Below are 13,533 nucleotides of genomic sequence, written 5' to 3' on the forward strand. Positions count from 1 at the left end.
AAAAGAATGTTCTAATCTAAATCAATGTAGCAAATATTTCAATCAAATGATTTTGTCCAAAGAAATGTACAGCTTTGAGTTATGCGCAGCCTAAGCGTTTCATCCCTCATGGGACATCATCAGGGCTCAAATAATTGAAATTTCTAAAGTGTTAGTGTTGTCTTCTGTTTCGTTAATCCTCTGTGTTTAAACGTCACCAACTGCCAGCGGATTTATCACGACCCGCTGACAGAGACGGTTGGAGCTCGAGTGAGCCGACGGACTCAGACTACAAGATAGCGAATCTTGCCACACAGGATTGCAACATATGGAATCTGGGTAGAGCTATGTCTCATGTTGGAAATTATCCCCATACATAATTATGGCCACTTGAGATGATTATATTTAGGATTTTAAAGGCTCAGACTTTGGAAGGAGAAGGACTTTGGGGTTGGAAGAATTTCCTGTCCAAGAACAGAAATCAATTGTTGGTGACGTTTAAACACAGAGGATTAACGAAACAGGAGACAACACTAACACTTTAGAAATTTCAATTATTTGAGCCCTGATGATGTCCCATGAGGGACGAAAGGCGTAGGCTGCACATAACTCAAAGCTGTACATTTCTTTGGACAAAATGATTTGATTGCAATATGTGCTACATTGATTTATAACATTCTTTTGCTTGAAATTTGAAATTTGGAACTCCCGAAACTCCTTTGTGTTGGATCTATTAAAGTTTGAAGAGAAAGAAAAAGAAAAGAAAGAAGAATAAGAAGAATAAAAGGAATTCATATGAACTTTAACTTTTGTCTTAATATTTTCGGAATTTAGACGCTCCTTTTGCAATTTTTCTTGATCCTCAGATCCTCCCTAATCATGCCCCTCTCCTGGCCTGTTAAAGAAAGGAGGCACTAGCTCAGAATTTCAAGATCCGGCCGGAGTCAGAGTCGACGTTGGATGACGCTGATACAGCTTCGTATCTGAGTGAGGTATGATTATGGGGTTGGCGCCCCTGGAACGGGCTCGGGGAAGGTCACGGTCTTGACCTTCAGAGTTGCCCCGGGTTTAGAGCCCGACCCAAAGGATCTGACTGGCATTGAAGACAGACCCACCGGCGTGTATCAGAAGGGACACCTACCGAAACCCAGGGGCCCAAAGGCGCTCTAGAGGGGTCGGCCCACCCAACCAATGAGGTACATTGTCTTGGAGTTCCGCGGGGGTCAATGCGGCTCCAGGAAACCCAGGGAGGCACAGAGAAGATCCAGAGGCAGGCTCCATGTCGGAACAAGGCCTATTGTTCCCACACCCCGTCTGAAGAGTTGGACCGACGCTGTGAAGTCGAAAACCAATTCAACTTCTTTGATTTTTTAATGAATTTTTTGAGGGACTTAACCATTGACGTTGAGTGCGATGACGAGCACCTGCAACAACTCCGCAAACTGGCCCAGGACTTTCCACGCTGCCCTGGACCTGGAGTGTCATGGTGGCGGCCGACACAGGGCGACACAGACCTTCAAGGAGAGCTTCCTCCATGCTTTGGGGTTCATGGCGCAGCAATTTTCACAAATCGTGGGGTTGTGATCCACTTCCAAGCACCAAAGGCAAACCAGATGGGACATCGTTACAGACATCTGTATGTGACAGGAACCACAGGGCTTAAACACACACAGTTTTTTTAGGAGACATACCTGTCTTACTGGGAGAGAAAGTCTCAAAAAAGGCTTTAACAGGGGGGGGGGGGGGGCGTGGCCAGTAGCATGCCCGAGTAAGAGGTGCTTTCGCCAAGCTCCGACTGAAAGCAACATCCGCCACTGATTCCGGTGCTCTGCAGCCCCGGAGAACACCGCAATTGCGAGATGATGTGCCCCACTGTTGCCTGCCGTTGAAATCTGGAGAAATGCTCCGTTAATTGAGCCTGAGGGGCTGGTAATAAGCTACGCCCGGTCAAGCTGACAATCCCCAAGATGGCACGGTCCAGAGGCTGAGGACTGGAGGAGCTGAATCGAGACTTGCGACATGGGTCGGGGGGCCGCTGAGAACTGGAAGCTCACCCGAGGTGTGCTGCCCCATCGGAATTCTGTCACGGGCGCTTAAGAGGGACCTATACTCCTGCAGGTGCGGCCGAATCTGGGAGGCCGTGGCGGCCGCGTGAGCGGAGCCCCTCCCTCACCGTGACTTAGGGCTGCTGAAGTGGCTGGCTGCGGAGCTGCACAGGTGGGCCCGTGACCGGGGCGTTGTGGAGCTCTGTGATCCCTGTTGGGACCCACATGTGGTGAGTGCGGGTCCGCTCCTTGGCAGGGCTGTGAGGCACCGGTCGAGGCTGCGACGGGGAGGCCGAAGGTGAGAGAGTGACCCCCTGGGAGTGCGGGACCACACAGAAAGGCCTCGATCTGCAGCGGCGGGAGGTGGCGTGTCAATCTTGGGCCACTGCTCTCGCGAAGTGCTTCGGGACGCTTCCCCCCTGCATCTATGACTTGGCCCTAGGAGTGGTGGAGGAGCAGCAGGACGAGGCTGAGGTGGGGGTGAGGTGCGAGGGGGAGGAGATGAGTGCCTGGACTGAGATGGCGGTGGGGTGGGCGCTCCCCCCCTCCTGGAGCATCACGCCTTTGTGAGGGGGTGCCCCCGAGAGGACGAAGGAGACAGATAAGACCCCGGGGAAGGCCACCCCGGAGCTACTGGCGACATATTCAAGCTGGCATACCTGCCAGGCCTAGCGGTGTAAGCAGGGCGGGGGCCCCTTGGCGAGTGGCACAACCTGTGCTTGCTAAAGATAGTTTTACTACCTGAGAGAGAAGGTGCCGGGGATGTTGCCACCAGGAGGGGGCACTCCAGAACGTGACGCCTGCGGGTGACCCTGCGGGTAACTGGAGAGACTGCGGCAGGGCATCTTTGCCTGAGGAGGGGCGGAGGTGGCCGCCAGAGGAGCGGGCCCCCGAGCTACTAAGGTGACGCCTGGTGGATGATTATCATGCCGAGCTGGCCATCTTCTCCGCTGCCCCACGTACTTGACTATTTGCCTTAATTTGACTGCCCCCCCCCCTCCTGCGGTGCTCCGTCCCTGTGAAGGTACCCGCTTACGGGCACGATTGGCGAGCATCATGTGCATGGCAGACAAGGGATGACTTGGATTACGACCACGGGACAGTGGAGGCAGTCTAACCTCTGAATCTGTACGAACTCAACATGGGGAGGGACAGAGATCCAAAACAGCCGTGCCAGGGCAAGATAGACTAGTATACGAAGGTCATGGCCCCCTCGCAGGAGGAGCGCCCGGGCGCCGGCTCGGACACGGATACCCTCCTCCAGGCAATCCAGGCATCCAGGACGGCGCTAGGACAGATTGGCGCTGTTGGGTCGGAGGTAGCGCTCTTACGTCAAGACCTTAGGAACTTGGCTGGAAGGGTCACAGAGGCAGAGACGTGGCTGGGAGAGATGAAAGACTCAGTACACAACCTCTGCAAGGGCATGCAGGAACTTCAATCCTCTCATAGGGACCTGCTATGGAGGGTAGACGACGCGGAAAACAGAGCGCAACGGAATAATCTCCGCTTTGTGGGCTTTAGAGAAGGAATTGAAGGGACAAATGTACCGGAATTTCTCTATACCTGGCAATGGAACACCTTCTCGGTGGACAAGTTCTCCTCTTGTTTTGTCATAGGAAGAGCGCACCGAGCGCTCCTGGCCCAACCACCTGCGGGGGCGCAGCCACGGCCCGTAATAGCACGCTTCCAGAATTTCCTGGATAGTGACATGATACTTAGAGAGGCCCGGAAACTAGGGGAGATCGGATACGAGAATACCCGCATAATGATCTTTCCGGACTACAGTAGAGAAGTACAAAAACAAAGGCGCACTTTTGACTCCGTGAAAGCTAAAGTGTGAGAACGCAAGATGTAATATATGTTGCTCTTCCCCGCGAACCTGAAGGTCCTCTTCCTGGGCAAATCCCACTTCTTCCAGACGCCGGAGGAGGCTTGGCAATGGCTGGAGGAGCGCCCCCCTCTGGGGCACCTGGAAACACAGACGGGCGATGGAGCGCCGTCCGGTGGAGCTGGTAACCGACCCCTGGGAACGTAACGCTCGCTTCGGTACCGGCAGCTACGAAAGGGCCGCACCCTGGAGGCCACCACGTATGCCCAGAGGGGCACAGGCAGACGAAGACGACACACGGGTGGATCTCTTGACTCACGGCTCTTGTTGGGCGCTCATGCGCTCCGACCCTCCAGACGACTTCAGAGGGGCAACAACACTGAGAAAGACGATGGGACTGAAAGCGGACACTCGCCCTCCGGAGGAGAGGAGGTGGTAGGCCCCTCGATGCACCCCTTGGCGGCTGAAATACTGGCTATGAAGCAGGCAACGTTGACTGAGGCGGGGGCATCCCAGACTGAACCACCGGATTCCAACTCCTGAACAGGGGCATGCGGGGATGACCGTGGTTCGAACTAATATGCTGGAGCTGACAAGCTTGACACGCACGCCATCTCCTTTCTGATCTTTCTTAGCTGATCTCGACTCTTTTCCTACTTTTCTTCCTTTTCTCTCTTCCATTGACGCCATTTGCCTTCTATTTTCTGGACTCTGTCTTGATGGTTCATTGACAGCCGCAGGAGTTTTAAGCTTGTGGCGTAAGTTGGGCAAAGGAGGGCGACAGACCTCCCCCTGCCCTAAAGTCTACCCCCTACATATTGCCGGGGATAAGTCATGGGAGGTGGGGTGGGGGGAGAGGGAAAGGGGGCTGCGCTTGTTTTCTGGTTGGGAATGTTTTCGGTTATGTTTTGTTTAATGTTTGCTCGGCACACTGACTGCAGGTTTGCACTGGTAGGCGCACATTCTATTCACGCTTCGCCAGGGATGAACCGGACACATGCCACCCCATGGCCTCCATGACGGTGCACGGAACCCCCGAGGATAGATTAGTGAGCGGCCCCTATAAGGTTCTCACGTGGAACGTAAATGGTCTAGGGGACAAAATTAAGAGAGGACTGGTGACGGCACATATTAAGCGATTACACCCAGATATAGTCCTCCTCCAGGAGACCCACCTTAAAGGAACAAAGTGCGGGTTCCTGGCGAGAGGAGCCTATAAGGTATTGGCACATGCGGGGTACACGGCCTGCTCCCGGGGGGAAGCTATTTTGATAAAAAAATCCCCGCCTTTTACAGTGACTCGGACCTGGACGGACCCCCAGGGGACTTACGTAGGGGTGTCAGGAACGTGGGGGCGACAGAGGGTCACAATAGCCTCGATATACACTGCCCCGAAACTCCAAGCCAGGACACTCTCAGGGTTGGCTGTTGTCCTGCTAGACACACTGGGCACGCTACACATCATAGGTGGGGAGTTTAACGACATTATGTCCATCCCCATGGACCACTCGGGGTACCGCGAAGTCAGCCCCCAGACTACGCCCCTGGCCAGGGTTATCACCACACTAGGCCTGACAGACCTGTGAAGACGGCTGCACCCGGCTACCAGAAGCTACTCATATTACTCCGGGGCACATAGGGTACACTCCAGACTGGATTATGTTTCCCTCCCTAGATATGCACTTGGGGCTGATGATGAGGCAGAGTATTTGGCAAGGGGCCTTTCGGACCATTTGCCGCTTTTGGTCAGGCCAGGTGGGAGGCCTCGAGCCAGTGACGGAGGCTTGAGACTGACGATATGGGACTTACAAAATAATGAGATAGTGCAGGGCCTGAGGGCAGACACAAAAGTGTACTTTGTAGAGAATGTTGGCTCAGTGCAGTCCGGTGTAACCATCTGGGAGGCTTACAAGACTGTACTCCGCGACAGGGCCCAAAATAGAATATCCTGGGAGAAACGGAAAGCCCAGGAGGAGCTTAATACCTTGGAAACCCTATTGGACCTGGAACGGTGGTATTTGTCGGGAGGGGAATCGCGGGTGCTTCAGCACCTGACAGATACCCAACAGCAGTATAAAGCCTTAGTGACAGAGGAAGCCAAAGCACAGGCGCTTATGACCTTGCACAGGCTATATGATGTTGGGGACAAGTCCGGCAAACTGCTGGCTTGGCTAAGCCATTAGGAAAGGGATGCCAGGTGGATTGAAGGGGTGGTGGATGGCCCGGGACAGATGCAGAAAGGAGATGCTCAGATCGTCCAGACGTTTGCTTCCTACTATCAACACTTTTATAAAGCCAGAGCATTGGGGGGGGGGGGTCAGACGAAATCATGGACTACCTGTCTACTGTCCAAACCAGTCTTGACGGACGAGGAAAAGGACCCTTGAAACTGACATAACGACCGCTGAAATTAGAGAGGCAATAGCCAGACTCCGCCAGGGAAATCACCGGGCCCGAATGGACTCCCGGCGGAATTCTTTAAAAAAGGTGTAGACCTGCTGACACCCCACCTCCTGGAGCTCTTTAAAGATGCGGCCCAAGAGGGTCTCCTCCCATCGGACCTGCGGATGGCCACGATCATACATATATATAGCAGGGCAGACCTCCAGAGGACTGCGTGTCTTATAGACCTATCTCCCTCCTGAATGTGGAGGCTAAGCTCTTGGCGACGGTCTTGGCCCTCCGCCTGCGTCAGGTGATTTCGAGCCTGGTCCATCAGGATCAGACGGGATTCCTGCCTGACAGGGCGACTAGGAAAATTTGAGACAAACACATAACTGGCTTATGGAGGTAAAGGGGCAGGAGGAACCGCACATGTTCCTCTCTCTCGATGCTGAAAAGGCATTCGACGCTGTGCACTGGCCCTTTTTGGAGGCGACGTTGGTCAAATTCGGCATAGGACCCAATTTTAGGAAATGGGTGGGATTGCTTTATGAAGACGCCAGGGCCCGGGTGAAAGTGAACGGGATCCTGTCCGAGGATTTCCATGTCAGAAGGGGGACCCGGCAGGGATGCCCCCTGTCACCACTACTATTCGCCCTTACCATTGAAGTAATGGCCTGTGAGGTCTGGCAAACAGATGAGATACGGGGATTTCGTATATCACAGGCCGACATGCAGGAAGAAAAGATTTCGCTATATGCGGATGATATTCTTTTATATGTGGCTCAACTGGCCATTACGATCCCTGCGCTGTTCAAGCTCCTGGGTAGGTATGGCTCCTTCTCGGGATACACGATCAACTGGCATAAATCGATCTTATATAGCCCACGCGAGGAGGAGGAATGGCCCCCTCTGCCTGCAGCCCTTCAGGTCACACAGGCTGGGTTTAAATATTTGGGGATCTATCTGACAACGGACCGACACGTCTCCTACAAAATGAATATCCAACGAGTGATCAGGAATTTTGGAGATTATTCCCTTAGATGGAAGGCCCTCCCTCTCACGATCTTAGGCCGGGCTGCAATGTTTAAGATGATCACACTGCCCCGCTTTCTGTATGCCCTACAGAATGAGTACTTCCCCCTCCCCGGACAGACGTTCAAGGTGATAAACACGGAACTGCGCTCTCTGCTGTGGTTAGGGAAACAACCACGAATAGCCCTAGATGCGTTACAGAGAAATCAATACAATGGGGGGATTTCCTTGCCAGATGTGGAAGCATATTATTGGGCAGAACACTTGGCACCGATAAATGACTGTCTCCGTGCACCTGCGGATCATCCGACATACAGGTTGGAAAGAGACACCATGTCACGTCGCACTAGTCTTCACTATTTATATGGGGGGCGGGGAAGAGGCGACTACTCCCTGCTACGCAGATAACTATAGAGATCTGGGACAGGGCGACAAAGATGATGAGATGGTCGCACAGACCTACCAAACAGACACCGATATGGACCTGTACATGGTTAAAGGAGCTCCACAAACTATCAGGTTTTGGGGGATGGGACAATATTGGGACCTCCACATTGGGGGACCTGGTAGCGCAGGGGAAACTTAAACCCTATAGGACCCTGGTGGCAGAATATGGACTACGCCCCACTCAGTTCCTCAAATACGCACAACTGCGCCATGCGTGGAAGGCTGAGACGGCGTTCACCTCTGCTTTGCCAGAATATGCCCCACTGGAGGGTCGTTTGCTGCAAGAACGGGTACCCAGTAAACTAGTGTCATTGACGTATAAGACTTAGAATAATAACACGCCGGACAGATTAGGGAAACTGAGAGCAACATGTGAACAGGACTTGGGCGAGATGGACACAATAAACTGGGAGGCAGCCTTGATGCATCACAGAGAAGTTGCGATTAAATCCCGACTAAGACTCATACAATATAAGATACTACATAGCGTATATTACGACAGGGCCAGACTGCACCGCATGGGTCGAGCCAGTAACTCCTGTTGTCGTAGATGTGGCAACCGCAGGGGGCCTTCTACCATATTATCTGGGACTGCCCTATCGTAAACGCCTATTGGACACACATATTGTGGGAACTGAGTGAGGTGCTAGAGGCAGCGCTCCCACTGGACCCAACATTTGTTGTACTTGAGATAACGACAGATGTAGATTTGAGCCGCCCACATTTGATTTTTGCGATATTAGCTTTAGTGGTGGCGAAACGAGATGTGGCGCGAGCGTGGGGAGCTCCTGCACCACCCCAGGTTGAGGAATGGAGGAGGGGGATGGATATGTACATGGCGGCCGAAAGGGTCACATACAAAGCTAGAGGATGCCTTCTGAAATTCCGTAGAGTGTGGGGTAAATGGAGAAGATACCATGGTCTTGATGGGGGTCTGGGGTCAGATTGACGGACTGGGAGTCCTGAGGACTGAGGCTATGCTTCAAGTTGTCGGAAGGCAGGCGGCAGGACTGAACCCTATGTGTAGGAAGGTGGATATCTGACTATGGTTACCCCCAACTTTTTGCCTAGTGTTTTGCTGGTTTTTGACTTAGTTGGCCTGGGATCCTGCTATTCAGGACCCCAGGCTTCCTGCTCTCTCTGTTAAAATGGACTCCATGTACCCTAGGTACATATCCAATTGGTACTGGGCCACCTTATCAGTCCCTGTACAGTGTACCATAGGTACCCAGGGCATAGGTGTACCCAGGGCCTACCAGGGGCTGAAGCATGTATTATGCCACCCCTGGCTGGCCATCTAAAATAGACACAACTGGCTGCACGACAGCTGGGGCAAGGTGGTGTAATCACCCTTTGCTGTAGATATAGCATACCTATATCTAAACCTCAAATGGACACATATATTCCTATCAGTCACTCCTATGGAAGGCCTTATCAATCCTGAAGGCAGAGTGCTTGGAATTATGTGAGATGGTGCTCTGGCATGAGCTGAGCCCGTTTGCAGCTTGCGGAACCAAGTCCTAATAGCTGTTCCATGATAACGCTATACCATATACTCTTAAGTGCATTATAAACCTCGCGGTTAAATGCTAACTCTGGTATAACATTATCAAAACATTTCGAGTAAGGTGTCATATGAATTGGAATACTACCCCCTCGCCAATTCTGGCGACGGGGGTAGCATTCCACCCTTCTAGAGGGACACGACATGCATGTAACTGAGAACCCCGGTTAAAGTTAACTCGAGCCTTGGCATCCCAAAATGGATGCTGCCACCACAGACACAAGTCTGACCTCCTGCTGCTGGGAGTCCTTCCAGCAAGGGAGGCTTGGACAAAGGGTTTCCTGCCTTGGGAGGTGCTAGCACCACCCCAGACAGGATTTTGTGTATTGGGTAGGATAGGCCTGAAAGGAATGAGACATGCCAGGGGCACACAAGGTGTCCTGTGCATACACCGGTTCAAACCAGTTGCTGGGGCATCCCTGCCCCAGCTATGGCGGGAAGCCGGACAAAGGATAGGGGGTGTAGCCACCCACCTTCCTGGTCCCACCCAGGGGAGGGACCTAGTCAGTAGTGCAGCCCCCTTTAGCAGGATAAAGGTAGGAGCTGGTCCCATTCCAAGTTAGATTAATCCTGAACTACTCTACAAGAAGAAACTCTGGACTTCGACGTTCTGCCCCACAGAAGACTGAAGAAATCTCCCTTGTGGGCAAGGAGTGTCCACCCTGCACAAGCAGGCACCATCAAGCGTCCAGCGGCTTCACTTTGTCGTCTTCCCTCGAGGATCCAGACTTCAGAGCCCGACGAGACCCGGATTCCCAGATCTCTCCGACCTCAACTCACATCTGCAGCAAAGCTGAGACCCGTGGGTGCGACGAGACACGTGGGACCGCGAGACACGTGGGACCGGCCATCTTGGAAGAAACTGCACTTCGCTTCCAGCACGACTCCCGAGGTAAACTCGACCAAGTGCTTTGGGGACTGAGAAGCCCCATCCCCGAGCAGCCCCTGCACCGAAGATCAGCCGTCCAGCATCCACGAGATCTGCGTGGGGCCCTTCTGCTTGTTTGCTGCTCGACGCGTTGTCTGGTCACTTGCCGGCTGGCTAGTGGCCTCCTAGACAACAAACTTTGAAATCTTTGCTGCTGGTCTGGTTGCTCCAGACTGGCCCTTGCTCCCTTCCAAAAGAGGGGCACCTCGGACTCTCCTAGTCCGCACCAGACGCTTTTCCTCCTCACCGCGTGGGTTGCCTTTGCCAAGGCCTGTTGACGCCGATTCCGGATCCAACACCGCCGACAGCGAGAGCCTGCGTGGGACAGCTCGTGCCTCCATCCTGGTCGTCGAAGACACCTCCTGGTTCACGTGGCTGCAGAGTCAAGCGTCCACTCTTCACCTGATCGCGACGACGACATCTGGTTCCTTCCTGGTTCCACTCCAGAACATTGTCCCCTCTGCTTTCAGGTCCTCTTCTTCACCGATCCACCCTTGGATCGCACCGGACATCTTCCTCCTGGTCGCCTGCAGCATCTTTTCTTTCAGGCTCCATTGACTTCAACGCGAGAACCCGACACACTTTGGCACCTATGCACCCGCGGCCCGCGGGTGAGGTAACGAGAGCATTTCGGTGCTCAAGGGTAGTTTAACTGTCTTAGTGTCCAGTTCCACAGTCGTTTTAGTCCTACCTAGTCAGGATTGTCCGTACTCACCTTTAACTTGAACTGTACTGTCCATAGACGTTGTTACGCATCTCGCGTGTGAGTTCACACTCTGCACGCGCGTTCCGTGGGCCTCCTATTACTTACCTAGAGTTAGTGTAGCGTGGTCCCATCGATCCTACAGCCTCTGGACAGCTCCATTCCTTCTATCGACTTTTACATTCCACTTACTTAGTATATGGTGTGTCGTGCCCCTAGGGCACCATTGTAATTTTGTGCAACTTAACGTATTTTTCCTAAGAGATTGTCATGTGCTTAGCCCTCTGACCTCATAAAGAGTTCAGAGGTGTTTTGTTATTAATAAATATACTGTTTATTTTCATAACAACCTATGTGGTGTCCTTTCATCTGGTATTCAAGGGGTTATATTGTGGTAAAACAGCTGGCTTCACATGCCAAAAGAGTTTAGCCTAAGACTGCTTTGTCCATGCTACCATTAGGATAGCTGGTCTATAAGGATGACTTACAACCAATCACCATAAGGGTTGTTTGGACTGATACAAGGTGATCACTAGAACTAGTGAGCATCATATATCAGGCCAACTTCTCACACTATGGAGTACTGTTGGGGGAAGGCAGAGTATTGCAGACTTACCTACTATATGGGGTGGCTAGGTCTTGTGGAATTAATGTTCACTATGCTGTTATTCTGGGGGGTGGGTGGAGGGATGGGGGGCACCTGAATGTGGGGTTAACTATCTGTGACTTGCCAGCTGTGCTTATGTTGGTTGAAAATAAAAATAAAAATATATATTTTAAAAAAAGGCTTTGACAAAACATCAAAAAAAGTAAGTCAAAAATTGACTGGTGGTAGCTCTCTCTGGATCTGCGGTAACTGGCACAGAAAGAAAAGAACAGATGTCAGTACACTGGGGTGGCACCTATAAACCCACCACGCACGTCACTTTCGGCATGGATGCGGAGCAGAATGACACCATCTACCGGCGCGGAGAGGTACTGCTCGAAATGTTTCCTGATCCAATCTGATGCCTGAGGATTATTCTACGGTAAGGAATCTACAGCTAGAAGGCTCTATCAAATGCACAAAGGTCTGCTGAGTAGAGCTGACTTTAGTGAAAAGGACCAACATCATTGCAAGCTATTGAAAACTTTTGGCCAAATACGCTACTAAAGGCTTTTGTCCCACGTGCCATTATTTAGCTAATCGTGACATGCAACTGCACAATGACATTACTTTTGGTCGGCCCTGCATTTCTGCTGTCAGCAAACTGGGACCCATTCCAGCAAGTGCAGACTTACCTATGCTGCCACACTTGTGCTCCGTCACACACTGCTACCATCAGAAGAAGCAGGTGGGCTGGCCTCTGCTGACCACTTTGGAATGGCTGCTATAGCACTGCCGAGGAGACCCCGTCGAAGCACGTAAGGGCAGGCGGGACCCGTGGGAATATCCGCAAAACCTGAAGAGGAACAAATAACATGCATCAATGAGTAACTTGTGAATTTCAGACCAATTCTGTGTCCAATTAAAACACTCAGCAACAGTCAAGATGCAGATCAGCTCAGAATACCTATCTCTGTGCTCTGTCATTATGAGACTTTCGGTCACTGTTTACTGCTTGGCCTGTGAGAATAAGGGATTTTCTCTGTGCAGACGTGCCTATGAGAATAAATATCATTGTACCCTGTGTTCATATTTGTCTTGTCATTTTGAGACTTGGGGTCTCTCTTAGAGTTTGGAAGAGTGGAAGCATGCTGCAAATCAACAGCATTACTGACTCTCTGAACTTGTGGCTCTCTGGCTCTGTTTAGAATCAGAGGAAGCACTGTGTACACATCAGGAGAGGCAGCACCAGCGGAAACCTCTGACCTGATGGCCACTCGGCCAATGATGGTCATCCAACCCTACTGATTTCAAGGTGACCACCACTCTTTTTTCTTGCCCCTATCTGCCATTTGAGTCATGGCAAATGCGGGTAGGGGAAATGTAGCATGGTCTGTACGTGTGGGGAGAAAACTCCCTGCATAAGGCCATTTGTTCTTTTGTATTGAAAAAAAACCTCCCACTTTGGGAGTTTATTTTCTCAATACAACACAGATTGCCATACTGATTCTTTAAATCTTCAGTGCTGTGAACGGAGACACTCTACAGAGCACAAAGATCCCTGCCAGGCAGGAAAGCAGGGGTGTCTAAATAGGGATGATCCTCCCCGATGAGGTGGTAAAGATCACAGCTCCATTCCCTGAGGGCCGATCAGATGGTCCACGTTGATGGTGAATGTCATAGCCTCTCCCCACGTTGCAAAATTAAATGCCATCCACCAGGGCCTAAATGACCCTGCTGATTCCCGGTGCATGGCTAGGTTTCTGTTCAGCTGTGCCGGTGAACATGGGCATTTCGCAATGCTTTATATATTGCACACTCCCCATTCTTCCCTTGTTTTAGCTGGGTGAATTTGCAAGTTGGTTGTCAGCAAAGAGGAAAAGGTACACAATAAATACACTCTCACTGAAAACTGTAGCTAATTACTAGTCAGTGTCTAGTGTGTGGAAAAGCAAACTGTAGATTAAGGGAAAGCGAGTAACTCGTCAAAACAAGCGAATTTCAATAACCAGGAATTTTGCAAACTTTGCTGACAC

The 13,533-nt window shown here is 51.7% G+C and overlaps 1 protein-coding gene across 5 annotated transcripts in view; it reads right to left on the reverse strand.

Moving 5' to 3' along the window:
- Positions 1-13,533, reverse strand: part of LOC144781595 (uncharacterized) — a 483,894-nt gene that overhangs the window by 38,138 nt on the left and 432,223 nt on the right. For all 5 annotated transcript variants that reach the window (XM_078660513.1, XM_078660514.1, XM_078660512.1 and 2 more), the window contains one exon: positions 12,193-12,353. In XM_078660513.1, the coding sequence (XP_078516639.1) occupies positions 12,217-12,353 (137 nt within the window). In that variant the 3' untranslated portion in view covers positions 12,193-12,216. The remainder of the gene's footprint in view (positions 1-12,192; positions 12,354-13,533) is intronic.

Source organism: Lissotriton helveticus, chromosome 9 (assembly GCF_964261635.1).
Source record: "Lissotriton helveticus chromosome 9, aLisHel1.1, whole genome shotgun sequence".
NCBI lineage: Eukaryota > Metazoa > Chordata > Amphibia > Caudata > Salamandridae > Lissotriton > Lissotriton helveticus.